The following is a 27,962-nucleotide window of genomic DNA, read 5'->3' as shown; positions in this document are numbered from 1 at the left end:
ATTCTTCTCTTCTTTATTTAGGGTTCGCGGCAGCAAACAAAAACAAGTTTCTTCACGGCAAAACTCAAGGAAACAAGGAAACACCAAAGCAAAATCGGAGCAACTCTTACCGCAGGTGAGTAGCGACTTACCTTGCTGTTCTTGAGCTTACTACCGAAAGAGAAAGGCGGCTCTAGGGTTCCCGAGATACTTGAGTTCCCGGTTCCTCCTCGTGCCCACAAGCTCTCCTCGACGAGAAGATCACAATGGTGTAGAAGACTCTCGGCTTTGATCCTAGGCTGGCTGCCGGAGACCAAAAACCCAGCTCCTTCGCTGTCGCCCGAGCAGAAACGCCGCACGCAGACGGAATCGGGAGGAGGGAAAAGAATTAGGTTTAGGTTACGGAAAATTAAGGCCTTAAGTTCTCCTCTCTTATAACCTCATATTCTGTTAACTTGTTAATAAATTTTCTTACCTTTTCTAAACAAAACCGACGGCTGGATCACTTGGTCAGCCGGATTTTGACCAACTCTAAGGTCACGGTTTCGATTCCTTAGCCGCGCACTTTCCGTTTCGATTTATTTCCAATGTTCCTAACTATACCTTATATACATTTTATTCCATATATAATTAACAAAACCTTTGCAGACCAGTTGGTTGGTTGGGTTCGGTTAAGACACGGGCTAAGTCCGAGGTCTTGGGTTCAAAACCTAGCTTCAATACTTTTTTTTTTCTTTTTTTTTTAACTTCTTCCGTTTGGTAAAAATACCAAACGAACTCCAAAAATTACATAAAAATACTCTATAAATTCCTAAAAATCTCTAGAAATTTTCTAAAACATTTCTAGATTTTAATAAGGTCTTTTAGAACTCCAAATCATGAAATTTGGGGTGTTACAATCCTCCCCACCTTATAAAAAGTTCGTCCTCGAACTTAGAATAATTCCGAAGATTTCTATCTCATACTATCCTCACGTTCCTAAGTAACTTCCTCATGCTTCTGATTCTAAATGACTCCCACTAATGATACTCTTTGTTCTTTAATCTTTTAACTTCTCGGTCCTCTATCATTTATCTCGCATCGTACCCATTAGTGGTCTTTGGAAGACTTGATATCTTCCCTATCCTTTCTAAACATACTTATATATATATGAATATAAGAGAAACAAAACTAAAATTGTCTCTATTCTTTCTAAGCATATGTATCAAAACATAGAAAATTAAAACATGAATTTTCTCCTTTCCTAAGCACATATAAGCAGATACTCTATACTATAAATAATAAAGAAAGCATAAAAGAAAATTAAATACTTTCTTACTTGAAGACGGCAAGGATGGTGCTGATGTATGATGCTGGAGAATGGGAACTGCTCTGATACCAACTGTAACGACCACCCTTCTTACTACTACTACTATCTAAGGATGACCGTTACTTAACTACTAACTCTACTTAACCGGTATGATTAAAAATCACATGGAAACCCTACCGAAAAATTTCGGCAGAGTCTCCCCTGTACCGGTGACCAAATCAACAATACAAACAAACTATACTCAGCCACAGGCGGCTGGAACATATATTTTCACAACCAAAAGGAATAACATCACCACGCAGTTTAATGAAATCAAAGCATGCAAGTAATAAATAGCGGAAACAAAATAAAAACATACAGTTAACTAACAGCGGAAGACTAAATGACTCATCTAATACATTCTTAATAAATTCTTAAACTAAGTCCCAAGGCTTCCATAGTCCTGGCATCACACATCCCTCGAACACCTCCTTGTCGCCTTCCTTTCTATATCTTTTCCTTTCCTGTATCTGCAGTAAGAGGAAGTGTAGTCTATAAGCAAAATTTACTTAGTAAGTGCTATCTAACTCACAAAAACTCGATGTGCATGTATATAAATAAAAACATGCTAAAACTGAATGCTAACATGTAAAGCTACTCATGCTCATAAATAGCAAATAACAGTAAGCTAACTCATGCTCTTCTAATAGTAAAGAAACATACTGAAAGGCTAAACATGTAAGACAAGTCTATACTATCATGCTAGCATAAAGAATTTAACTTTCTGAATTCTAAACACTTTCTGATTCTTATTAAACTTACTTAAAAACTTATTCTTTTATTTCACTTATTTAAACTTATTCTTTAATACTTGTAAACTTTTGTAAACACATTGTTTTATTAGTTCAAAAGCTTATACTTATAATACTTCAAAATAATAATCAACTTCTTCTTGGGCCCAGGCATAGTACCATCTTATGCGCGTTCCCTAATAGGTTGGGGTAGCGAGCCACCAATCCTAAAAGAGCAGACCTCGGTCTACCAGGGCCAAGACCTCGGAATTGGACACCTGGATTTGTTTAACGACAACCTCGGAAGTCGGGTACTAGCCTCTTCTTAAAAGTAAAATACTTATAATCTTAATCACTTCTTCTTTAAATGCCTTGACATTTTAATAGACACCTTGTGTGCCAAAATCTCTAAAGTCTTGACTTTGGGATCTACTTAAGGCCTCGGCCTTTTCTTTCTTTTCTTTATCTTTCTTATACTTTTCTTTATCTTTCTTATGCATCTATGAATGAAACTAACTATGTAACACATAATCATGCATAGAATACAAAAGAAATCTGCACATACAATACTTATCAAAAATCTGCACTAATGCTTAACAAAAATCTGCATACTGGCTTGATAAAAATCTGCATAATAGCTTAATATAAATCTGCATACTAGCTTAACAAAATCTGCACTTGCTAAAGGAAATAAACTGAAATTCAAAGGAAACTAGATATTTGATGCAAGAATCTGAAATGCTTAACGCCTACTGTACATGTCCAATTAATTGCAACCTAACTCGAAACTGAATTACTAATCTATCACAAGATTCCAGCAAGCATAACATGTTTATAAAGAAAATTCCAGTACTACTAGACCGTGCTCATAACTTTAGCAATGCCATCAACTAATTTGTTTCCAGAAGAGTTCAACCTAATTCATCTATATAGGAATGCAAACCAAGCCTCTCCATGGAAACAAGGTATGTAGCAAGAAGGAAAACTCATCTACTGGTTATGTACAGCCTAAGTCCAATGCTACTATGGAGAGATCAAGTTAAGCTTGCTGTAAAATTTAAAACACAACCTATGTAATCAAATTCTCAACTTAAACTTTTGCAAGGCAACCAAAACTCCCTACAAATCAAAATCTGGAAACTAGGGAAACAATTCCTCCTGGAACTGTGGTATGGCGGGGAACCAAAAAAAAATGAATGTTATGCTGAACAAAACATTACAGCACAAATCCAAAACCTAATCCAACCAAAACCCCCTTTTATCTTCTTTATGTGATACACGGCAGCAACCCTAAATCATCAATCTTCACAACAAAATTCTAAGGCAAGAAGAAACTAAATCCCTAGAAATTCCGAGATTCTTTACAACAAATCCGAAAGCTTTAAAAGGGAAGAACAATCTTCTTTATAAAACTCACGGCACATTCACAAACAGAACAGAATCCAACAAAATCTAAAGCAAGCAACTCACGGCAGCAAGCAATCCCAATCAAAGAAGGAAGCTAAAACCTAAATCAAATCTGTCCTTCATGCCTAAACTGAACTAATTCTTCTCTTCTTTATTTAGGGTTCGCGGCAGCAAACAAAAACAAGTTTCTTCACGGCAAAACTCAAGGAAACAAGGAATCACCAAAGCAAAATCGGAGCAACTCTTACCGCAGGTGAGTAGCGACTTACCTTGCTGTTCTTGAGCTTACTACCGAAAGAGAAAGGCGGCTCTAGGGTTCCCGAGATACTTGAGTTCCCGGTTCCTCCTCGTGCCCACAAGCTCTCCTCGACGAGAAGATCACAATGGTGTAGAAGACTCTCGGCTTTGATCCTAGGCTGGCTGCCGGAGACCAAAAACCCAGCTCCTTCGCTGTCGCCCGAGCAGAAACGCCGCACGCAGACGGAATCGGGAGGAGGGAAAAGAATTAGGTTTAGGTTACGGAAAATTAAGGCCTTAAGTTCTCCTCTCTTATAACCTCATATTCTGTTAACTTATTAATAAATTTTCTTACCTTTTCTAAACAAAACCGACGGCTGGATCACTTGGTCAGCCAGATTTTGACCAACTCTAAGGTCACGGTTTCGATTCCTTAGCCGCGCACTTTCCGTTTCGATTTATTTCCAATGTTCCTAACTATACCTTATATACATTTTATTCCATATATAATTAACAAAACCTTTGCAGACCAGTTGGTTGGTTGGGTTCGGTTAAGACACGGGCTAAGTCCGAGGTCTTGGGTTCAAAACCCGGCTTCAATACTTTCTTTTTTTTTCTTTTTTTTTAACTTCTTCCGTTTGGTAAAAATACCAAACGAACTCCAAAAATTACATAAAAATACTCTATAAATTCCTAAAAATCTCTAGAAATTTTCTAAAACATTTCTAGATTTTAATAAGGTCTTTTAGAACTCCAAATCATGAAATTTGGGGTGTTCTGTTGTCCCATCGGAGACATGCTTGGACTGTAGCAGTATGGCGTCAGGTAAGCTTTCTGACAGACACATACCGAGGTATGGGCTACGGACACGTATGCGCCTCGGTGGATGTGCAGGAGCTCTTTCACCGCTCTATATAAAGAGCCTCATGCTTCGCCGGAGGTACGCGTAATGCACCTTTGGAGCCACTTTTTTCACTACTTGCTTGCCTGACTTGAGCGTCGGAGGGTCACAGCCGGGAACCCCTTCCCGGCCCGACTTCTGTGCAGGTTCGCCGGAGCTTCGTGCAACCAGTCGAAGATCCACGTCAGCAGCCGGGGAGCGCCACGTGCCCAGCGTCCGTTGGTTCAGCATTCGGACAGGATCAGTTCCTTTATAAAGTCAGTATAAAAGAAATGACCTCTAATGGTCCTACTCAATACACTCTAAGTGTACTAGTGTAATTATATAATTAAAATAAACTAATACCTAATTACACTACGACCTTCAAATGGTTTGTTCCTTTCCATCTTGGTCGTGAGCTACTGTTTATAATTTATAAGGTACTGATAACATGATCCTCTATGTGTGACACCACACACCATGTTATCTACAATATAAATTAATTGAACAACTACATTTATCACAAATGTAGACATTTAACCAATGTGATTCTTATTTCTAGATAAATGTTTATACCAAAAGCTAGGCTTTTAGTATACACTCTAACAAGTCCGTATGGGACTCAGGCCGAAGATATACATCACTCCTTCGTGAAGCAGCTTTTTGATGTCAAGGCGCAGGCCGGCTAGCATATTTGCAGCATGGAGGTAGTCCGGTCGGGTCTTGAATTTCTTCAGCTCGGGAGGGGGAGGTAGGCTGACCTGCCACTAGGTCGGGAAGTTGGCCCGATCGGGCATACGGATGTAGAAAAAATACTCCTTCCAATGTTTATTGGAAGAGGGTAGTTTGTTGAAGAAGACTAAGCCGGGCCGAGCTTGGAACATGAAAGTGCCCCGCTCAGCTTGCTTGGGATAATAGAAATAAAAAAAGACCTCCGGTCGGAGGGGGATGTTGTGAATCTTGAACAAAACAACAACACCACAGAGGAGACGAAAGGTGTTGGGTACCAGACTGCCGAGCGGCACACCGAAAAAATTACAAACATCTATGATGAACGGATGTACAGGGAAACACAGACCGGCAGTAAACTGGTCGCGGAAGACACAGAAAGCTCCACGCGGCGGCTTGTGCGGGCGAGCGGAAGGACCGGCTAAACGAATTTCGAAATCATCTGGGATTTCAAAATTGTCTGTCAGAACATCGAAGTCCCGCTGTTCGAATCGGGACTGCATGGTAGTGTACCATGGACCGAGGGGCTGGTCTTCAGGATGAGAAGAACTAGTCATGATCCGAGCGGGAGAAATCAAAAAGGCAGAAAGGTAGAAGAAAGACGGTATCAAGTGAAAAGAGCACCCTGAAAGCGAAAACTGGGGAAAGAAATGCGAATAAAGTACCGGAGACGAGAAAGAAAAGGAGAGAATCTTACGGAAAAAAAAGAGGATCGAGGGAAGAACACCGAGGATCAGCGAAAGCAGGAGAACACGATCGCCGGAGCTCTAGAACGAGACGAATAACTGGGGGCACGCGCAAGGAGGAGTGAGGCAACGGTGGAGCAAACGAAGATTTTATAGGGTGGAGGCCGGGAGGCCTTTACCGTTGGATCCAGTCACAGGAATCAAAGTGCACATCGCGTCGTCCATTTCGAACCGCCTCGATCCCATCAAAGCACCACACCGCCTCCGCCGTACGATGACGATAGTTCGCCATGTGGCGTTAAGCCATTCGAGGCATTTAATGAGCGCATGCTCAGCCTTAATGTCAAAGATTAGCACGGGGTACGAGGAGAATCGATGAAGGTTGCTGTTGACTAACCTTAAAGGCCATCCCTGTGAAAAGCCGAGCGGATTAGGGGTGCCTGAAGGCGCCGCCCGGCCAGGCTAACAGTCCAGTCAGTCGGACTAATCGCCTCCTTCGACTAGACTTGAAGGGGAGGCAAGTGATCCGGTTGTAAGAACAGAGGCCCCCCCGTCCGGTGGGGTCAACGCCACGTGGAAGTCAAAGTGGCAGGTGGCCGGCCGGAGAAGGGTGGGTTCGATCGACTAGGCGGCCGGTCGGTGTCCAGTTGATGGTTAAAGGCGCCCTGTCGAAAGTCAGGGTTCCGGCGCTCAGCGGACAGGATCGCAGGGCCGATCGGGCCGCACGCTCGGCCAAAGCCATCATGTGACATACTGCTAAACAGTCCCTCCATAGCACCCTACCGAAAATATCCCCAGCATAGCGATGCCAACGGCAGGCCGGATGTGATGTGAGTGCCGTTCGGCCGGCGCGTAAGATGAGGGTCTTCGCCGGGAAGATGAGGTCGGACGTGTATCACCGAGCGGGAGTCGGAGTGTACTCCCCATCCAGCCGGCCTGCCGGGCGCCCTAGCCTGTGGTCGGTAGAGAAGGACAAGAACATCTTCTGACAGCTGTCAAGTCCTATGGCTAGGCCATACTCCCAGTCTGACAACGAGGTGTTCTGTTGTCCCATCGGAGACATGCTTGGACTGTAGCAGTATGGCGTCAGGTAAGCTTTCTGACAGACACATACCGAGGTATGGGCTACGGACACGTATGCGCCTCGGTGGATGTGCAGGAGCTCTTTCACCGCTCTATATAAAGAGCCTCATGCTTCGCCGGAGGTACGCGTAATGCACCTTTGGAGCCACTTTTTTTACTACTTGCTTGCCTGACTTGAGCGTCGGAGGGTCGCCGCCGGGAACCCCTTCCCGGCCCGACTTCTGTGCAGGTTCGCCGGAGCTTCGTGCAACCAGTCAAAGATCCACGTCAGCAGCCGGGGAGCGCCACGTGCCCAGCGTCCGTTGGTTCAGCATTCGGACAGGATCAGTTCCTTTATAAAGTCAGTATAAAAGAAATGACCTCTAATGGTCCTACTCAATACACTCTAAGTGTACTAGTGTAATTATATAATTAAGATAAACTAATACCTAATTACACTATGACTATTTCAATGGTTTGTTTCTTTCCATCTTAGTCGTGAGCTACTGTTTATAATTTATAAGGTACTGATAACATTATCTTCTGTATGTGACACCACATACTATGTTATCTACAATATAAATTAATTGAACAACTACAAATAAATGTAGATAATTTGACCAAATGTGATTCTTTATTCAAAATAAATGTCTACAAAAGCTTAGACTTTCAGCATACACTCTAAAAAAAAGATGTCTTTGATAGTTGGATTAAGGTAACATTTTCTATTTTTGTGTTTTTTTCATTTCTTTGATGATTGGAGTTTTTTTTTGCTAACGATATATTTTTAATTTAGAGTCATCTGGTTGCTACTAATTTAAGGAATAAAGAGTCTCCTATCTTGATGACTTGTGGTCAATTTACTTAGAAAGACAGATTCACAAACTGAGGAAAATTTTCCACGCGAAAAACTTTTCGTTGTTTATTTTATAAGGAGGGATGGATTATTTATCCTTTCCCACGTTTACTTGTTATGAAATAATGGATGAATGAATTTATGAAATCATCCGCTGATCAATTTGTTAACAATTTTTTATCCACCCAAAATCAGGTGGAGCGTGTTCCCATCGCATCTCTTGCATCCCTGTCCTCAACCTCGCGTTCTTGTCCTCAATCTCGCTCCCACCTTGTCCTCAACCTCTAGAGTCGCTGACGACCCTCCTCTTACGACAAGAATAGCTCATTCCTCGTCCTTGCTTGATTCAGCAGCACACAAATTTTTCTCACCAAGAGTTTGGATTCGAACAGGGTACTGAAATTCGATCTGAGAAGTTGCTACCGCCTCTTTGTCCTCCTTTTACTCATCGTGTTGCTTCCCGAGCAGGTGTTGCAGTTTGGTCATTCTCCTTTTTCCCTCAACCTCAAATCGAATCAAGAACAAAAAAGAAGAAAAACAAAGGAACATACAAGCAAAAAAGATTCTTCGAATCACTGTCAACTGAGGGCTTGTCTTAAGAAGATGAATAAAGCAAGACACGAATTTATATTATGAATGAAATCTGAAGTGTTTCCCATCAAAACCAAACCTGCAGCCATGGAAATCGAAAAAAGTGAAGATCTTAAGATTTCCCGACCAAGTTATTTTTAAAAAATCATATTTGTATTTTGAAATATGAAGTGCTCACAGCCACTCACAACCGCTTGCGAGCACGACCGCTTGAGATCGAACCATCACAGAAGAAACAAGGATTAGAAATATTTGGGAACAGAAATCGGAGCTTACTTTGCTTGTAATTAGAGGGAGGCTTCTTCACGAAGAAGCAAATGAGGTTGATACTTCTACTTCCAGTTGTAAGGGTGGATTGGCTACTTTTGCAAATCGAAGATTGATGTTTCGAGGATACAGAGAGGAAGGATTTTGAGGTGAGGGAGAGATGGGCCTTTCTCTCTTCCTTCTTTTCTCTTCCCTTTCGTTCTTTTTCTTTTCTCTTCCATTCCCAAAAGGATTTTTTTTCCTTCAATGATTCCTTTCCTTCCTAAATCTATGCCTCCAAGTAAACAGAGCACTGATGTTTGTGTGGGGGAAATATTGCATCACATAAGCTAGTGCAGAAACCCCAGATGCATTAGACTAGATAAATTTATGCGATGAAAAGACTGACACGTTTGAGTGTGAAAAAGACAAACATATTGAAGGTCACGGAGATGAAGAATCTAATTATGACAACCAAATAATAAGGAAACCTGAGACTCCAAATTCATCAATTTATCCATCAAACAAGAAGTCAACCATCAGAAAAAAAAAATGAAAGTCTAATGATGTTCTAGGTGACTTAGTGGAAGAGATGCAAAGTATGTCATTGAGACTAATGAGGAGATAAAAAGAATTTCCACATATTTCAAGAAACAAACCAAAAGTAGTGATAGAAAAATGAAAATATATGATGAGCTTATAGAACTTTTTTAATTATCTGAGTAAGAAATTATGGATGTTGGAGAGTACATTCTCAAGGATGAACACAAAGTTGACAACGCATTGCCAAAGACATTTTATGAGAAATTATGTGGTGAAAAAGCTCTCTGAGATCTATCCAAATTAAAATGGATTAGATATTTTAATTAGGATGTTGGTACTTATATTTTGATGTACTTTTCGACGGTAATGATATTATTTTGAACTTTGATGAATGTGCGATTAGAAAATTTATCTTTTTGTTTTTGTTTTCAAAAGGTCTCATTCTTCTTGAAGATTTATTCCACATTTTATATGGTTTCATTATTTGTTATATACTCTAGAATGTTAATTGTTACATGGATAATTAGATATTTGATGAGATATTGACATCATATTGTGTTAGCTATAAAATGGGGACGGGCGCCCCCACGGGCGGGATCAACTGGTTATGACATGGATTCTTGCAGCATGAGTCGAGAGGTCGAGGGTCTGCGGCAGCAATTGCGATAACATCAATATCTGTCCGTGCTAAACACCTAAGACCGCCATGTCATAGCTGGGCCCGTATTCACCGTGATTTACTCCCTCTCATACTTGTGGGGCCGGGTTGAGTGGGCCGCTAGGTTGGCGGTTCCAACCTTGCAGTATAAAATGGGGACGGGTTATAAATAGTGTCTGGAGTGAACTTAATTACCTTTTGCTACATTATAAAATGTCTATATATATGTCATAAATATCCTTTACACAAGACTCTATCTTTATCATGGAAACTATCAAGTTCAAAGTTGCCTATTGAACAATCCACTCTATGATGGCTACTCTGCAATCCAGATTGATTCGGCTAGGGTCCAATCCACCTATCTACACAGTTTTAGAGTATTTTTAGTGATTTGAGACTAGATTTCGACTGGAGTTTTGGCACTACTAGATTGTTTGTAAAGAGGAGGATGTTCCTTTAGTAGCTATTTTTTTCAGAAAATATTATCTATATTTTTTAGAAAATAGATATAAAAAATATAAATCAAACATAATTTTTCAAAAAATACATATTTTTTAGAAAATAAAAATAGAAAACTCGCAAGTCAAATGTGCCCTAATCTTCTTAGGATTCGTTAAGATCTTGCATGGTGTCTCTAGTCGATCGGCTCAATCCTTTTCTTTTCTCCTTTCGATTAATTGACCTGCCATAGCTGGGATTGTATGCATGGCTAGTAATGTTCCAGATCAAGCTGCCTTGGACGTAAAGATGGAGCATCCAAAATTTATGATCATCGAAAGGTTTTGTAATTCAATGTTCGGATCGCAGACGAATGCACATCTTAAAGTCTTGTTTGTTGACGTCGTCCAATTCCATACTTGTGAACTAATTGAACCCGTCCATTTTACAATGTTTGTTTGTTTATTTGTAAATGGACGGGTTCGATTAGTATCCTTGCTTCTCTGCTAATTAGGCCATATAGCCTGCACCACTTATTGGGCCTTGAATTAAGCCCGACTACAATTTTCTATTGGGCCTTAATTGAATTGGCCGGATTGGATGCGGTTTCGGGTCCGGGGGATCCTTGGTCAATTATACTCAACAATCCTGACCGTCGATATTGTTTACATTATTTATGAATCTAACGATGAAGACAGTAGACAACTCATCGATCCGGTCACGAATCATTCTCCCCAATCACCGCTCTTCTCTCTATATAAACTACCCACCCATCGATTCGTTCCCATCTCCAAACGCCATCTCGATCTCTGTTTCGATTCCTCGCTCCTTCGTCGATAACGATCCCAATGGCGCCCAAGGCCGCGGAGAAGAAGCCCGCGGAGAAGAAGCCCGCCGCCTCCGACAAGCAGGCGGAGGAGAAGGAGAAGAAGGCCGCTGCGGAGAAGGCGCCGGCGGAAAAGAAGCCTAAGGCCGGCAAGCGCCTCCCATCCAAGGACGGCTCCGCTGCTGGCGTCGACAAGAAAAAGAAGAAGGTGAAGAAGAGTTCCGAGACCTATAGGATCTACATCTTCAAGGTGCTCAAGCAAGTTCATCCCGACATCGGGATCTCCAGCAAGGCCATGTCCATCATGAACTCCTTCATCAATGACATCTTCGAGAAGCTCGCCCAGGAGGCAGCCCGCCTGGCTCGCTACAACAAGAAGCCGACCATCACCTCCCGCGAGATCCAGACCTCCGTCCGCCTGGTCCTTCCCGGTGAGCTCGCGAAGCATGCCGTCTCTGAGGGTACCAAGGCCGTCACCAAGTTCACCAGTTCTTGAATTGAGCTACGTCAAAATTGTTTCCTCATTGATCTCGTTATCTAGGGTTTGTAATATAGTACTTTCTGATTTTCTCCCCAAAGTTTCGTTGAATTTACCCGCTATTTTCCCATGACTTTTTCTAATCTTGATTGTAAACATTGTCATGTTTTAATGTCAGGTCTTCAAATATCATACAAAAATATCAGTCAGTAGGAAAAAAACAATAACACATCAATTTTATAATAATTTTAAAATAAAGAGTAAAGAGCAAAGATTACAAAATGCAGATGCAGTTCATCATAAGAAAAACCCACAATTTCGGACACTATGAAATTTAAGTGTTTCCACCAAATGTTAGTAAGAAAAGATTTGATACGATCTCAGATAAATCCACCTTCTGACCACTGCGAAACAGAGTGCCCATTTTGCTGGGAAGCCTTGTTTGATGAATTGTAATTGTACTTGTAATTGCCATATTCGTCGTCATTCTTTGCTTCATTGTCCCAAGCTGCCCAGCCTTCGCTGCTTTGCTTTCCATTGCTCGGCTCTTCTTTGACCTCCTTATCGTCCCAGTCGTCCCAGGGGCTGATGGAGTTGTAGTGTTTGTTTGAATTTTCTTGCACAAATTTTTCATAGTAGCTGTTGTTGCTGGGGTTCTCGTCGCGGGGAGGCCACTTGTCCATCTTCCAGTCGATACCTTCTTTGGTGTATTCCTCGACTTTCTGCGACGCGATTGCCATGACGCCTCTCATGATTCCCCAAGTCTTCTGCCCGAGTTCAGTGGTTTTGGCAGTTACCACACCAACTGTTTCAGTGACTTTCTGATCGTACCCTGACTCTTTCATCTGGTGTTATCAAATCAGCAATTACAACACAACAAGAACTAAGATAAGCAAAACAAAAAACCAAGTTCACATTGAAAAACAAGACATCAATCATCTCTTTATCCTTGTTAAGAAAATCAAGTCTGGTTTTTTTCCTGATAGATCAAGCTTTTAGATTTTTAGTTACCCAATTAATTTTAACATGGTGAAAGAGCTGAGTTGAAATTATGTCTATGTTAAAACTAAAATCTCATCTATTTATGAGCTGAGCTAGTCGAATCAAGTATGCTTGCTCATGGAGCATTAAGAACAGAAATATTTAATTTTGTGTCTTTCTTAATAGCTCGAGCTTTTAGAATAAATGGCAAAAGTAACATTCACAAAACTTTCACACACCCAAATCAAATGACTTTATCTACTTAACCTTGTCACTTCCAACAATCATTCAATGCCAAAGTAATCTTGACATTGGATGTACTAAACTAGCATTGTCAAGATCCTTAAAAGTGTCATCGAACATGAAGTTATACAAAGTCCTCTTGAATCCTGTACGCCTAATTTGTGGAATTTAGACTATTTAGTAGCTTTGAGGATCCCAATTTGGTCCAAGGTTAACACCTTAACATAACTAGTGCAGCTAATGGATGAACTCCATTAACCTAAAAAGCTTACTTATGAAACTCTGCAGAAGGTACGAACCATAATGGAGACATTGTCAAATTGTACTAACTTCCTTCGGCATCAATCACATAAGGAAAAAATAAAAAAGAACATGAAACACTTCATACTCCATTTGACTCTGAACCAATATATCATTTCAAATCCTGGATCCAACATGATTGGGAAAAACAATGGTCATACCTAACTTTAGAATAAAAAAAAACTATAGTAATTTTTTTAATGTCACAATGATTCTAAATAGCTCAATTAAAACAAATGCTGTTAATTCAACAAACATTTTAATCTGATAATTAAGAGTGGATCCATAGGAATATGGACACATGGAGGAAACTAAGGATGCATTTGATTTATACGTTTTCCATTTTTATTTTCTGAAAAATACGTATTTATGAAAAATGATATTTGATTTGCATTTTCTATGTATGCTTTCTAAAAAATTAGATACTATTTTTTGGAAAAATATAAAATGTCTAAAAGTAATTTTCTATTTTTAGAAAACGGGCAAACCAAATGCAGCCTAACTTTTCCATACAGTTATGTCAAGAAAAATCTTATAGCAAGTCATGTAGGAACTTAGTTGTCTAAGTCGAGAATTAATTGAACTAACAGTTGTCTGTTTGTTATGGAAAACACCACCAAGGTCATAAGTGAAACTAAGTTTTTTTTTTTTTTTTATTTTTTATTTTTCACTGCTAATTGCAAAGACAACAAAGATAAAATAGCAGTATCTGACATAGTAGAATGCGTGTGCACAGCATACTGTCAGTAAAATCTATACAAGAAGTAGCAGTACCTTGGATGACAGCTCCTTTGTTCCTGCTTGAACAACATTAGCAGCAGATTGTGCAGCAGAGCTTGCAACTAAGGATAGTCGGCCAAAACCCTATTGATATGAGCAAGTAGTCAGTCAATTTATTTTCTTAGCATCGGTTGTAAGTTATTCATTCAAATACTAACGACAACAACAAAATTCAATTGAGCATAACTGAAAGGTCAACTTAAAATTTTGTTACCTAATACAAATGTGATAACCATACAATAATAGGTTGGTGTTAGAAGCACATATAACAGATTTAGTTAATTTCAGTACTATATTTGATGGAAAAGTGATGTGATGCATGTGGCATATCTGCCAAATAGTTATTATGCTAGGTGATGTTATGCATATGTGGCACACATTAGGGCATCCACAGCGGTTAGAGCCCATTATTGAGAGCTCCTTCGTTGCCACGTCTGCACCACATCAAAAGTTAAAAACCTCATACCTTTTTCCACTATCAAAAAACCTCTCAACAACTCCTTCATGGGTCCCACACTTTTCACTATATATAATTCCCATTTCTCCTCCATATTTTACATTATAGACATGATCCCATATTTTTTAAACCTTCAAACCATATATATTTCTTTCGTAATTAAAAAAGCATCTCTAATATTATATTTAAATTAAAAAAACTTATTTTAATTAAAAAAATAAAAAAAGCGGTGAAGGAGCAGCTCCATACAGATGGAGCCGCTCCTTGCCAAATGGGGAAGAAGCTCCCTCCCACTCCGCAGTGGGAGCTGCGAAGGAGCTCCCACTGTGGATGCTCTTAGGACACCCATTTGAGAATAAGACCTCACTTGTTAAGTCGATATTAGTGTATTAGATGATCAGTTAAGTGATTCAGATTCTTGCTTTCTTTTTCAGCACACTCTGCCAATATGTAGAGCGATTCAGAAGTGTTAGTGGAAAAAGAGATCTTTCAAAGTCAAAAAATATGCAAAATATTTCAGATAAATTTTTATTGGCAACGGTTGATAATAATTTAAAATAAATAACAGATTCTTAGATGCCTAATATTTATTTCGCTTGCATGAAACTAAATATATCATATTGATCTCAATGATCTAATTATCAGTTTATGTCTCTTATCAATTCACAAATACAAACACTTAAAAATCCAATAAGCTGCTAAGTATGTAAGGAATCATACTTTTAATAAACCTAAAACATTTATTTGAGAGTATATAGTTCTCAATTGAAGCAAATGCAAAAAATGATCAAATAGTCAATAAAACACTATAATGATACGTATGCAACAGTAAAATTTCATGATATATATGCTAGAATCAAACTTGAAAGGGAAAATACAAAGTCAGATTTTTGACTGACATACAAATATATACTTGTGTGCACGCACAATTATGTTAAAAAAAAAAGTTTTGGTCTTCATGTAGTAGTACCCATTTCAGTAGCATATGGCACAGGGTGCATGTGCAATGACTACCGGTATGTCTTCCTAGAGATTCTTAAAGAGAATGTTGTCACAATTATGAGAAAATAGCAAAGCACTATGGTACATTGTCAATTAAATTAGCTTTTCCATGAAATATATTCTACTAGAGATAGAGATAGTAGATAGGCAAGAAAGTCGTGAACTTAAAGCCATGATATTATAAAGAAGATTCAGGTAGATTGTTCATCACCTGAGAGACGACGGAAACCGTGTCCCGCAACGCATCACTTTGGGGATTGTTCCTCTGAGGCGGAGGTGCTGACCCGAATCCCACATACTTCCCCCCTTGTGATGGTGGAATTCCTTCGGGTCGAGATTCATTTTCCTCCATCTTCCTCATAAAGAAGCTTTCCTTGTTAGCTGCCGATGCCTCCATCTGCGACCTAGTGTATTTCTCCTCTGTCGATATGGATATGGCAGTTAGCTTCGATCCCCCAAATCCTCCGCCAGTCCCAGCCCTAATAGCACCTGCCGACTGGTTCCTCGTCGCGTCTGAGTGGAAACCGTCTTCATCCCAGCTATCCCACCCGCCGTTGCTCGACAACTTCTTGCTATTCCCACCATTCAGGCCCAAGGGCGGCCTTTTGCCCACGGAATTGAGGGCTTCCTTGACGACCGGAGGGTCCTGCCAGGGTCTGCTCTCGGCGAGAGCCTGGATCCGGTCGCGGTACACGGAAGCGGCACGGGTGTTGTACTTGGCCACGATGTCAGTTTCCTTATCGACTCCGTAGCCGGCGAGAAAGGCGTTGAGGCGATCATTCCCGCCGGCCTCCATCTTCTTCAGCTGGATCTCAGACCACGAGTCCATGGTGACGGAGCGGACAAAGCTGATGTGGACGCCGAGGCCGCGGTGCTTCCCGGAGCACTCGAGGCACATAAATACGCCGTAGGACACCGATGCCCACTGCGGGTTCTTCTGCGCGCAGTCGACGCAAGTCTTGTTCCCCGGCCGCGCCTGTAGATCGCGCAAACGTCGCGACGCCGCCGCCATGACAGATCCGAGATCGATCCGAGTGAAAAGGAAGGAGACGGAAGCGACAGAGAGAGGAGGAGGAGGAGGCTTCTAGAGATCCGGCGTGCCTATCTCCTCCTCTCTCGTGTGCTTGGGACGGCGACAAAAGGGCTTAATATTTTCGCCCACCGCCGACAGTTCGCCTAAACGGAAAATATGATTTTAACCCCAAATTGTTATAACATTTTCAATATACCCTCCCTATTTTCAAAAGTTAACAAAACGCACCTCCACCTTTTATCATACAAGGGTAAAATACAAATTAGAAAAACTCCTGAGGCCAAGTGAAATTTTGCTTCCTGCTTGAGTGGGAGGTGAGGTGGCCATATGACTACTTTACTTTGTTGGCACCGGCGGCCAAATTGTATTTGAATTGTGACATTAATTTAACGAGTTTTCAAAAAAATTTAAAAAAAAATAGCAGATTAAATTCAAGAGAATTATGAGTAATAAAAAACGAGAAGTAGAATGTTACATGATCGACAACCTACTGAGAAACTACCAAGAAAGTAACACGACCAACAAGAAAAACCCTAGATATCGAGATCACAGGCAGGATCAGCGGAGAACCAATTGAAGTAGGTCAATTCAAGAACTGGTAAACTTGGTGACGGATTTGGTGCCTTCGGAGACGGCATGCTTCGCGAGTTCACCCGGAAGAACGAGGCGGACGGAGGTCTGGATCTCGCGGGAGGTGATGGTCGGCTTCTTGTTGTAGCGAGCCAGGCGGGCCGCCTCCTGGGCGAGCTTCTCGAAGATGTCATTGATGAAGGAGTTCATGATGGACATGGCCTTGCTGGAGATCCCGATGTCCGGGTGAACCTGCTTGAGCACCCTGAAGATGTAGATTTTATAGGTCTCGGATCCCTTCTTCGCCTTCGTCTTCTTCTTCTTCTTGTCGCCGGAGGCAGCGGAGCTGTCCTTGGATGGGAGGCGCTTGCCGACCTTGGGCTTCTTCTCCGCCGGTGCCTTCTCCGCAGCGGCCTTCTTCTCCTTCTCCTCCGCCGGCTTGTCAGAGGCGGCGGGTTTCTTCTCCGCTGGCTTCTTCTCGGCAGCCTTGGGCGCCATGGGAGATCGCGATCGACAAAGAGGAACGAGGGATCGGAAGAGAAATTGAGAAGGCGGTAGGAATGGAAAAGAATTGATGGGCGGGTAGTTTATATTGAAGAAGAGGATGGCGGTGATTGGGGAGAATGTTTCAGGACCGGATCGATGAGGTGTACAGTGTCTTTATCGTTGGATTCAGGAATCAATAAACCGCATCGGCAGTCAAGATCATTGAGTATATATATGGAATAATGCTATTATGCTAACCATCAATAAAATATCATAGCGCTTATTTAATTTAAATTCTTCATTAAAGTTCATTTTATATTTTTCTTACAGAAAAAAAAACTGTAAAATTATGTTAAAATAAAATACATTTTTTGTTATTTAAATTGAAACTTTTTAACTTTTATAAAAACTCTATTAAAAATATTAAAAATAGTCGATCGAACCAGTTTTGCACTCTTTAATATTTGGGCGAATTATTGAACTGAATGGAAACGTTTTCAAAATACATAAATTTCTAGTTTTGAAATTAACAAATCGTATCCAATATCAATTCTCAAAATCAGAAAATTAAAAGACGTTACTCGATATGATTATGAAGTCTTTAAGTTTATAAGTCACTTTCAGTCAAAATTAATCAAGGGACCTATAAAATTAAAATAATATAAAATAAAATATTATATATTCATTTAATTCTTTTGATTTTATATATATTTTTAAATATTAATTTTGATACATGATATCACAAACAATGATATTTAAATACTAATTAAATTTTTTAATCATAAAACAAAAAAAAATAATGTGAATCTATTATTGATCATCAAATAAAACATGTTGAATCAATTACTATACTATAACAATCGATTAAAAAGTCTCATTCGTATTTAAAAATTTATTACTCTTAATATATTATGTCAAATTGATATATAATGAATGATATAAATATAATCAGAAGAACTATAAGAGTATGACTTGATTTAATATCATTCTAATTTTACTAAGTCTATTAATCGATTTTAGTAAACTAATTGATAGACCTAGAGATCTTAAAATAATATAGAATTAAGTAGTTTTATATGCTCGTTTAATTCTCCTGATTATATCTATGCCTTCGTATATAAATTTAGTATAATATATGAAAATTAATGATTGTTTGAAACATAAATAAGATTTTTATGATTATAAAAATATTTTTAAATGAATTGCTAATGAGTTACATTTATCATATAAATATGGTAATAATTGATTAAAAAATTAATTTGTGTTTAAAGATTTATTGCTCTATATAGTATGTCAAATTAATATTTGAGGACATATATATAATCAATAGAACTAGACGAGTATATATGATTGGTTCCATGTTATTTATATTGGTGCAGTTTCTCCTTAGTCAAGATTGACTAAGCTTGAGTCATGTTTGAGTTTTGATGTTTCATAATATATGGAGATTGCAAGTGTAATTGTCTATATGAAAGATAGATAGTCAAAGTTTAACCAGAAGTTAAGTAGGCCAATGTTGACCGAATACTTCACTGGAAAGTCTTAATTGGAATTTAGGCAAGGGCAAGTCCAACGAGAATGTTAGCAGAAAAAAAATCCAAGTGAATCAGTGGTGACCGTACAATTAGTGTGGAAAGTTCTAGTAAGTGCAGCCAAACAGATTGAAAATCCTAGCGAGTGAAACTAGGAGATCAAAAACCTCAGTGAATGAAGTTAGGCAGATATAAAAAGTCCTGGTGAGTGAAGATAGATAGATTGGAAAATCCTGGTGAATTAAGTCGGGTGAAAAGCCCAAGTGAGTGAAAACAGACAGATTGGAAAATCCTAATGAGTGAAGTCGGGTGAAAAACCCTAATGAGTGAAGCCAGGCAAAAAGTCCTAGTGAGTGAAGCCAGGCGAAAAGCCTAGTGAGTGAAGCTAGGCAGGTAGGAAAGCCCTAGTGAGTGAAGTTAGACAATGAAGAAGTCTTGGTGAGTGAAGTCAAACAGTTGAAATCTAGGTGAGTCAAAGTTAACTAGACATTTAGTAAGTGGAAGTCCAAGTGGGTAATGGATGATCAGATACTTCGCACGAGAAAGAAAGTCCATGATAGTCAAAGGATTGACCGGATACTTGGTACGAGCAGAAAAGTTCAAGTGAATCAAAGTACTGATCGAACACTTGGTAAAGAAGTTCCAGCAGGTTAAGGTTGACCGGATGTTAGGCAAGGAGGAGTCCCAATAGGTCACGGTTGATCAGATGTTGGGCAAAGGATCCCTAGACTTATGTTTAGAAGTTAGGGTTTTTGATAATCGATTAGGCTAATCGATTACTATAGTTAAGCGATTACCCTAATCACTTAAGCTCATTATCGCGAGAAACATAATGAAGTTGAATCGATTAAGGTAATCGATTCAGCAAACCTTAATCGATTAAAGTTATTTATGTGGGAAACAATAGCTACGATAAGCGATTAAGCAGGGAATACTTACAAGTCATTCTCGTGCAAACAAAAGCATGCCTAATCGATTAGGCTAGTCGATTAGGCATGTGTAATCGACTGTGTTAGTCGATTAAGATTAAGAAAATTAGTCGTTATGCAGGTTGCTGACATAGTAATCGATTAACGAGACAATTCTTAATCGATTAAGGTGGCAACAATAGCCTTAGAAACGAGTTTTTCATGCACTGTTTCATTAGAGCTCCATACACATATTCTCGACAACTACACACTAGTTCTTAGAGACTTAGAAAGAAGTGTTGTTGTACTTCCAAGTTGATCAAGAGGTGTCTTTAGAAGATCTTGTGGTCGGCTAGAAGGGAGGTTGAATAGTCGTGCCCCTAATTAATCGCTTCCTACATATTTGTTTGTTGCACAGCGAAAATCTAATACTAAATACAAATACGAAAGCTAAAGACTAAAAACTAAGAAAGGAAATGCAAATCAATACACGTTGATGTAACATGGTTCGGAGATAGCTTGCTCATACTCTATTGTTGCCCATAAGGTGGACGATCTCTCAATCCGTCGGTAGATTAGTCCCCCGGAAACTCTTGCTAGCTTAAAACTCCTTGTGGATGGAGAAACCTCGCCACAAACTCACAAATACCTCTTGGACATAAGAGAAACCTTGAGCACTGATAGACTATTAATTAGACTTTAACCAAGTCCAATTTTGTCAACCTCGACCAAACTCCCAAGGCTTGGTTATATAGGTCGCGGGTTGGAAAACCCCGCCTACCAGTCGACTGGTGAAAATGTCAGTCGACTGTCCTATGTGGAGATTCAACCATTACAACACAACGGCTCGATACCAGTCGACTGGTAAAAGTACCAATCGACTACTCCATACTGACCGAGCGAACAGAGACATTCTGTTCGCTCCCAGTCAATTGCCTAGTCGACTACACCAGTCGACTGATGAAATCACCAGTCGACTGGTACCCGAGTACAATCTCTCAGCACTCGGACCCTCACCCTTATGACTCACTTGACGCTTCGTTGCAGCTTTGACCTCTTGTCTTCAAGCCTACTTCTTCTAGCTCTCGTCCCTCGGATGCATCCAAGCCTGCGGCTCGTTTCAATGTTATCATTCATGTATGTCTCGAAGTTGCTTCTCTCGGCTCTTGTCCATTATCCCTCGGATGCTCTATCCTTCACCGGACTCGAAGTCATCAACCTGAGTCATATGTGTATCATGCAAACCTGCACACTCACATACACATATCAAATAACAAGGGTAAACCTAACTTAAACCCTTTGCCCAAACACCAAAACACATGGGTGCACGGACCATCGGGATTGCTCTAATAGTGTCTATAAGCAAGGAGAGACCTGTTGGTTGCTACTCGGAAAACCTAGAGGTTCCACTGTACAAAAATTTTGTACAAAGGTCTGAACCTTTTCCTAGCTACCATGTGTTCTTTTAAATTAAATTTTGGATCGCCTACGGAACTTAACATGTTTGATCCAAAACTTAATCTATTTGTTCTTTTAGGTTTTGACTTGGATCTCCTACGGAACTTAACACGTTCGATCCAAATCACCTAAGTTATTAATTCCATTAAATATTAATTTCCATAATTAGTTTCCAGTACTGACGTGGCGAGGCAATGACCTTCTTGGATATGGGAACAACTACCACCGACTAGACAAAACCATTTAAGGAAAGCTAATATTTAATTTCCTAAAATAACTTTAGGTCAACCGAAAAGAACAATCAAATCACAAGGAAAAGAAAAAACAAAGAACACAATATCGAAAACAAATTCGAAATACTAGAATCGTATGCCTCTTGTATTTAGTATTATTTCCAAAAATAACTAGTATGATGCGGAAAGGAAAAATACTAGTTATACCTTTTAGAAAGACCTCTTGATCTTCTACCGTATTCCTCTTCTAACCTCAGACGTTGTGTGGGCAACGATCTTCCGAGATGAGAACCACCAAGCACCTTCTTCTTCCTTGCAAGTTTCGGCCATCAAAACTTCTCCTAAGATAAAGAGGTTCGGCCACCACCACCATGCTCCAAGGGATGCTAAAAACAAAGCTTTCTTTCTCTCCTTCTTCTTCTTCTTCTTCTCTAAACTTGATCCGGCCACCATATGTATCTCCACAAGAAGGATGAGGTTCGACCATCAAAGAGAAGAGAGGAGGAGAGGATGGCCGGCCACACCAAGGAAGAAAAAGAGGGAGAAAATAGAATAGAGTTCTTGTCACGAAGGCACCTCTACCCCCTCTTTTATAATCTTTGGTTTTGGCAAATAAGGAAATTTTAATAAAAAAAACTTCCTTAATTCCTTTGCCATGAAAAATAAATTTAATTGATATAAAATCAAATTTTCTTCAACATGGTCGGCCACACCAATTAAGCAAAGGAAATTTAATTCAATCAAGAATTAAAACCTTCCTAATTTGTTTCCAGAAAATTTAAAAAATTCTCCAATAATTTTTATCCCTTCATGATTGGTTAATAAAAGAAAATTTTATAAATTAAATATTTCTTTAAACATGTGGATAATTTCCGGAAAGTTATCTTAAAAATTAAAATCTCCTTTCAATCTACAAATAAGGAAAGATATCAAATCTTTTCTTAATCTTTTGTAAAAACTAATAAAAGAGAATTATTAATTTTTTAAACTTTCTTTTAAATCATGAACATGGTTAAAAAAGAAAGTTTTTACCAAAAATAAAATCAACCTTTTAATCTACAAATAAGGAAAGAGATTTAACTCTTCTCTTAATTTTTTGTAGAATCTTATAAAAGGAAAGATTTAAATTTTTAAACTCTCTTTTAAATCATGTTATCCACATAAGAAAAATTTTTAAAAATAAAAATCCTTTTATTTTAATTTGGGCCGGCCACACCAAGCTTGAACCCAAGCTAGGGCCGACCACCTTGAAGCACCCATGAACCAAACTTTGGCCGGCCCTAGCTTGGTCTCCAAGCTAGCTTGGTCGGCCCCTATGGGATGGGTAAGAAGGTGAGTATATGTGGGTATAGTACTCTATAATTAACAGGCTATGATAGGGTCCGAGAGGAGGAATTGGTTTTGGTCTCCCGATAAAATTAAGCATCCCGTGTTCGCCCCAAACACACAACTTAATTTTATCAATAATAATTCATTCCACTAGAGAACTATTATTGAACCCGCACTAATTCCAAATTACATTTTGGGCTCCTTCTTATTATGAGTGTGTTAGTCTCCCTGTGTTTAAGATAACAAATGTCCACTAATTAAGTAAGTTACTGACAACTCACTTAATTAATATCTAGCTCCAAGAGTAGTACCACTCAACTTCATCGTCATGTCGGACTAAGTCCACCTGCATGATTTAACATGACAATCCTTATGAGCTCCTCTTGGGGACATTCTCAACCTAGATCACTAGGACACAGTTTCCTTCTATAATCAACAACACACACTATAAGTGATATCATTTCCCAACTTATCGGGCTTATTGATTTATCGAACTAAATCTCACACATTGATAAATTAAAGAAATAAATATCAAATATATGTGCTTGTTATTATATTAGGATTAAGATCACACACTTCCATAATAACTGAGGTCTTTGTTCCTTCATAAAGTCAGTATAAAAGGAACGACCTCAAATGGTCCTACTCAATACACTCTTAGTGTACTAGTGTAATTATATAGTTAAGATAAACTAATATCTAATTACACTACGACCTTCCAATGGTTTGTTCCTTTCCATCTCGGTCGTGAGCTACTGTTTATAATTTATAAGGAACTGATAACATGATCTTCTGCGTGTGACACCACACACCATGTTATCTACAATATAAATTAATTGAGCAACTACATTTATCATAAATGTAGACATTTGACCAATGTGATTCTTATTTTTAGATAAATGTTTATACCAAAAGCTAAACTTTTAGTATACATCCTAACAAGACCAAGATAGAGTTTTATCATTGTAAATCTTGTAAGATTTCATTTGTATTAACTTGTATCTTTCTCTTCTTATATCTTCTTTGTGTGTGAACTTGTACGACGTTTTTCTGCCTCCGAATTATTTCCGAGAATGAGCTCTTTCATAGTGGATGTGTGAGAGAGGGGGTCAGATCCTTGGATTAGTCATCTCGTTTGAGGTGGATAATAAGTAAATTCATCTGGTTAGCATTGGAAGAGCTTGCTTTAAGTATTCCGCTGCAATCATCATCTTTCGAAGTGAGCGAGGTATTCACTCCCTCTCTAGCTCCGAAGTGTCCCAACAAATTCTAGTTCTCTAGGTCTATGTGCTAGTATAGTCAGTGTCGTAGCTAGGATTTTCAACCAAGGGGCAATTTTTAAAAATTCTAAATATTAGTGTTGATTAATTTTCACCATCTAAAAGCTAAATTTCGAATTTAAAGAGGTTGAAACGAACTTAAATTTGAATATTTTGACTATAACCCTTAGTTCTAGTTGAAACATGGATCCATCGATCTACAAAACTTATCTATCACTCAAAATTGAAAAATCATTTGTGATATCATTTTCTCATAATATTTAACATTTTTACGTATGAGATCTTCATTGTGATCTAAATAATCATCCTAACTAGCAACCTAATAAAATAAAGTTTTATACTTTACAACTCTTATTCAATTAATGAAACATAAAAGAAGAAAGGGATAACTTACTACTCTTCAAAGACCATTGCTTTTGAGAAAAATAAAAAAGATAAGATAGAGAGGAGGAAGCAAAAGAGGAAAGCTTTACCTTCTTCATTAGCAACCTCGACTAGTTTTGGTTAGTTCTGCAATGACACAAAAAGAGGAAGGCAAGGCAAAATATGACTATTCTTGCGGTGCCAATAAAACCCCAAAGAACACGAGAAGAGGAAGAAGAAGCAAAAGCTGAAGTTTGCTCTTGTTGCTAGAAGATAGCAGGTGTTGCATTTCTTACTTGTTGGAGAAGGGAAATGAGAAAAAAAGAGAACTTTGTACTTAGAAGAAAAAGTTATAGGTTTACTACCGTTGGAGAAGAGAAAGAGAAGAAGTAAATAAGGAAAAAGATGAAGTGAAAAATAAAAGAGAGAGACAGGCAAAGGTGTGACATATAGTATGACAGGATTGCAACGTGATTACGTGAGTACGAAGAAAAGGAAGAGAAAAAAATGACATAGAAGGTGTTCTCTAAAAATATCCTAATTCATTTTAAATCCTTAAATCTTAAACTTGGTTCATATATGACTTAACCAAATCAACTCCGAATCAATCCGAATTTAAGCCAACATAATCCTTATATTCACACCTACCAATTAGATTTAGTTTAAATCCGATTCAGTTTTAATTGAAAAATAATAATAAACTCAATTAGCCTAATTGATTAGCCCTAGGGGTAATCGGCTCGACTTCACGAAATTTTCTTATCGATAACCACGGTAAATCGGGAAGCGCTTGTAGCTGGTGGCCAAGAAGCCCAACATTCTTGGTTGTATGTCCCATTTGAAAATAAATTTCTATAAATTCGTCATAGCGATTCAATTTTAATTTAATGCCTTCACTTATGTCCTATGGTTTAATTGATCTATTTATTATTATATATTTTATTTTTAAAATTCAATACTTAATATTTCAAGTATATTTTCTAATAAAAGTGATACCGATGGATAATTTATGTCATGAGCTTTCTAACCACACGATCCATTTCATTTTTTGACAATGAACAATGATTGGATCAATCAAAGTGATATGAGAGTTTTCAAATATATAATATTAATTTTTTAACTAAATATGAGAGTCATCTGCCTATTTTCTATACAGTTATATCTTTATGTCTAATTCTCTTGATTATATTTATATTTTTAAATATTAATTTGATATATCTTCTTGAGAGCATTGAAATTTTGATCCTAGAATTTTTTAATTATGTTAAAAAAATATGTTCGAATGATTGCTATAGGAATGACTGGAGGATAATAATAAACTCAATTAGCCTAATTGATTAGCCCTAGGGGTAATCGGCTTGGCTTCACGAAATTTTCTTATCGGTAACCACAGTAAATCGGGAAGTGCTTGTAGCTAGTGGCCAAGAAGTCCAACATTCTTGGTTGTATGCCCCATTTTAATTTAGTGCCTTCACTTATGTCCTATGGTTTAATTGATCCATTTATTATTATATATTTTATTTTTAAAATTCAATACTTAATATTTCAAGTCGTGATATTTTCTAATAAAAGTGATACTAATGGATAATTTATGTCATGAGGTTTCTAACCACACGATCCATTTTATTTTTTGGCAATGAACAATGATTGGATCAATCAAAGTGATATGAGAGTTTTCAAATATATAATATTAATTTTTTAACTAAATATGAGAGTCATCCGTCTCTTTTCTATATAATTATATGTTTATGTCTAATTCTCTTGATTATATTTATATTTTTAAATATTAATTTAATATATCTTATTGAGAGCATCGAAATTTTGATCTAGAATTTTTTAATTATGTTAAAAAAATATGTTCGAATGATTGCTATAGGAATGACTGGAGGAGTCAAATGGATATTAAGTACCTAATTTGGTAATTTTATAATAAAGATAGGTAATTCAGATAATTGAAAATTTTCTTCGTAATTTACCGTTGATATTTTGGATTAAAAACAAAATTGAGCGTTTTTTTATATAAAATTCTCTAGCTATCCGTGGGAGTTCCCTTTACCTATCATCCGCCGTCCATGTTTCCGTAATCAACGGTTCAAATCACCTCCAAGTCCCTACCAGGGATCCGCGGTTTCGCTTCATCGCTATAAGTACCGCAACAACCCAATTCTCCTGCATTGCTTTGTCTCCGCCAACAACGCAGTCCATAGGTAAGGACGCAGCCCTCTCTCCTACTTCGATCGATCGTTCGTTTCAATTGCTCACGAGCAATTTTCCCGTTGATTTATCGTGTGTAAAGCTGTTTTGCTTCAGAAATCCTTCGATCGCGCTTGATTCTGAAGCATGTCGGGACGAGGAAAGGGCGGCAAGGGTTTGGGCAAGGGCGGGGCGAAGCGCCACCGCAAGGTCCTCCGAGACAACATCCAGGGCATAACCAAGCCGGCGATCCGGCGTCTCGCGAGGAGAGGCGGCGTGAAGCGCATTAGCGGCCTCATCTACGAGGAGACCCGCGGCGTCCTGAAGATCTTTCTCGAGAACGTGATCCGAGACGCCGTGACCTACACCGAGCACGCCCGGAGGAAGACCGTCACCGCCATGGACGTTGTCTACGCCCTCAAGAGGCAGGGAAGGACTCTCTATGGTTTCGGTGGTTAGATCTGCTCGCACTCTAAACCCCTCTGTTGTCGAGAAAAGACTAAGATCAAAACTGGATCGAATCGTTCGCATTGTGAGAATTTTTAATTTTGGTTCAAAGCTGTGTGTAACTGCTGATCTGTTCTCTCTTTTCTTCGGTTTATGGATCTATGTTTCTAGTTATTCCTTGTTACTTTTGTCTATGTTTTTATGATCTCTCATTGAGCATGTTTTGTTGTCCAATTCGTTTTTATTGAGATATAAAGCCAGAGCCTGTGCAATCTTTCTCCTTCTCTATTCTTCCTTTCGTTGTGAGTTGGAGCGCAGGCTACTGAAGGTGATCTCCTCCTACGTGATGCAAGACGAGAGAGAGGGGCTGCCGGTGATGAGTTTTTTTCGGTTCGGTTTAACTGATTCTGCATTTTTAAAATCAAAATCGATTATATTAAAATAATAATAATAATTTTTTTAAAAACATAATATTTAAGATTTGAATTTAATTTATTTTAACTAATTTTTATTTGCGTACCGGTAGCCCGGATCAGAAACTATCAATGCTTTAATATTTTTTAAAACTCAGATCCTGTTAGTGGATTTATATATTTTTAATATTTTTTAAAACTCAATTTAAATGGAATTAGTAATTTAATTTCTTTCTAAATTTCTGAATTCTTTCTTTTT

The 27,962-nt window shown here is 38.6% G+C and overlaps 4 protein-coding genes across 5 annotated transcripts; 2 read left to right on the top strand and 2 right to left on the bottom strand.

Annotated features, from left to right (window-relative positions):
* Positions 1-11,182: 11,182 nt before the first annotated feature.
* On the top strand, positions 11,183-11,838 carry LOC122040504 (histone H2B-like). The gene has a single exon (XM_042599842.1). The coding sequence runs from the start codon at positions 11,240-11,242 to the stop codon at positions 11,711-11,713; it is 474 nt and encodes a 157-aa protein (XP_042455776.1). The 5' UTR covers positions 11,183-11,239; the 3' UTR covers positions 11,714-11,838.
* Positions 11,839-11,905: 67 nt separating this feature from the next.
* On the bottom strand, positions 11,906-16,602 carry LOC122040502 (probable ADP-ribosylation factor GTPase-activating protein AGD6). Its single transcript, XM_042599841.1, has 3 exons — positions 15,670-16,602; positions 13,994-14,083; positions 11,906-12,540 (listed from the first exon to the last, which is right to left on the bottom strand). The coding sequence occupies exons 1-3, from the start codon at positions 16,468-16,470 to the stop codon at positions 12,076-12,078; spliced, it is 1,356 nt and encodes a 451-aa protein (XP_042455775.1). The 5' UTR covers positions 16,471-16,602; the 3' UTR covers positions 11,906-12,075.
* A 314-nt stretch (positions 16,603-16,916) lies between these two features.
* On the bottom strand, positions 16,917-17,641 carry LOC122040501 (histone H2B-like). Its single transcript, XM_042599840.1, has one exon. The coding sequence runs from the start codon at positions 17,557-17,559 to the stop codon at positions 17,080-17,082; it is 480 nt and encodes a 159-aa protein (XP_042455774.1). The 5' UTR covers positions 17,560-17,641; the 3' UTR covers positions 16,917-17,079.
* A 9,177-nt stretch (positions 17,642-26,818) lies between these two features.
* On the top strand, positions 26,819-27,464 carry LOC122044348 (histone H4). Of its 2 annotated transcripts, none has more exons than XM_042604845.1 (2): positions 26,819-26,857; positions 26,961-27,464. In XM_042604845.1, the coding sequence occupies exon 2, from the start codon at positions 26,991-26,993 to the stop codon at positions 27,300-27,302; it is 312 nt and encodes a 103-aa protein (XP_042460779.1). In that variant the 5' UTR covers positions 26,819-26,857; positions 26,961-26,990; the 3' UTR covers positions 27,303-27,464. The 2 variants fall into 2 exon arrangements, with proteins under 2 accessions (XP_042460779.1, XP_042460780.1); XM_042604846.1 differs by having other exon boundaries at positions 26,947-27,464.
* Positions 27,465-27,962: the final 498 nt, after the last annotated feature.

The sequence above is a fragment of the Zingiber officinale genome, chromosome 2A, assembly GCF_018446385.1.
Source record: "Zingiber officinale cultivar Zhangliang chromosome 2A, Zo_v1.1, whole genome shotgun sequence".
NCBI classification, from domain to species: Eukaryota; Viridiplantae; Streptophyta; class Magnoliopsida; order Zingiberales; family Zingiberaceae; genus Zingiber; species Zingiber officinale.
The sequence above is the reverse complement of the archived record's forward strand: the minus strand, read 5'-3'. Positions and strand labels throughout refer to the sequence as shown.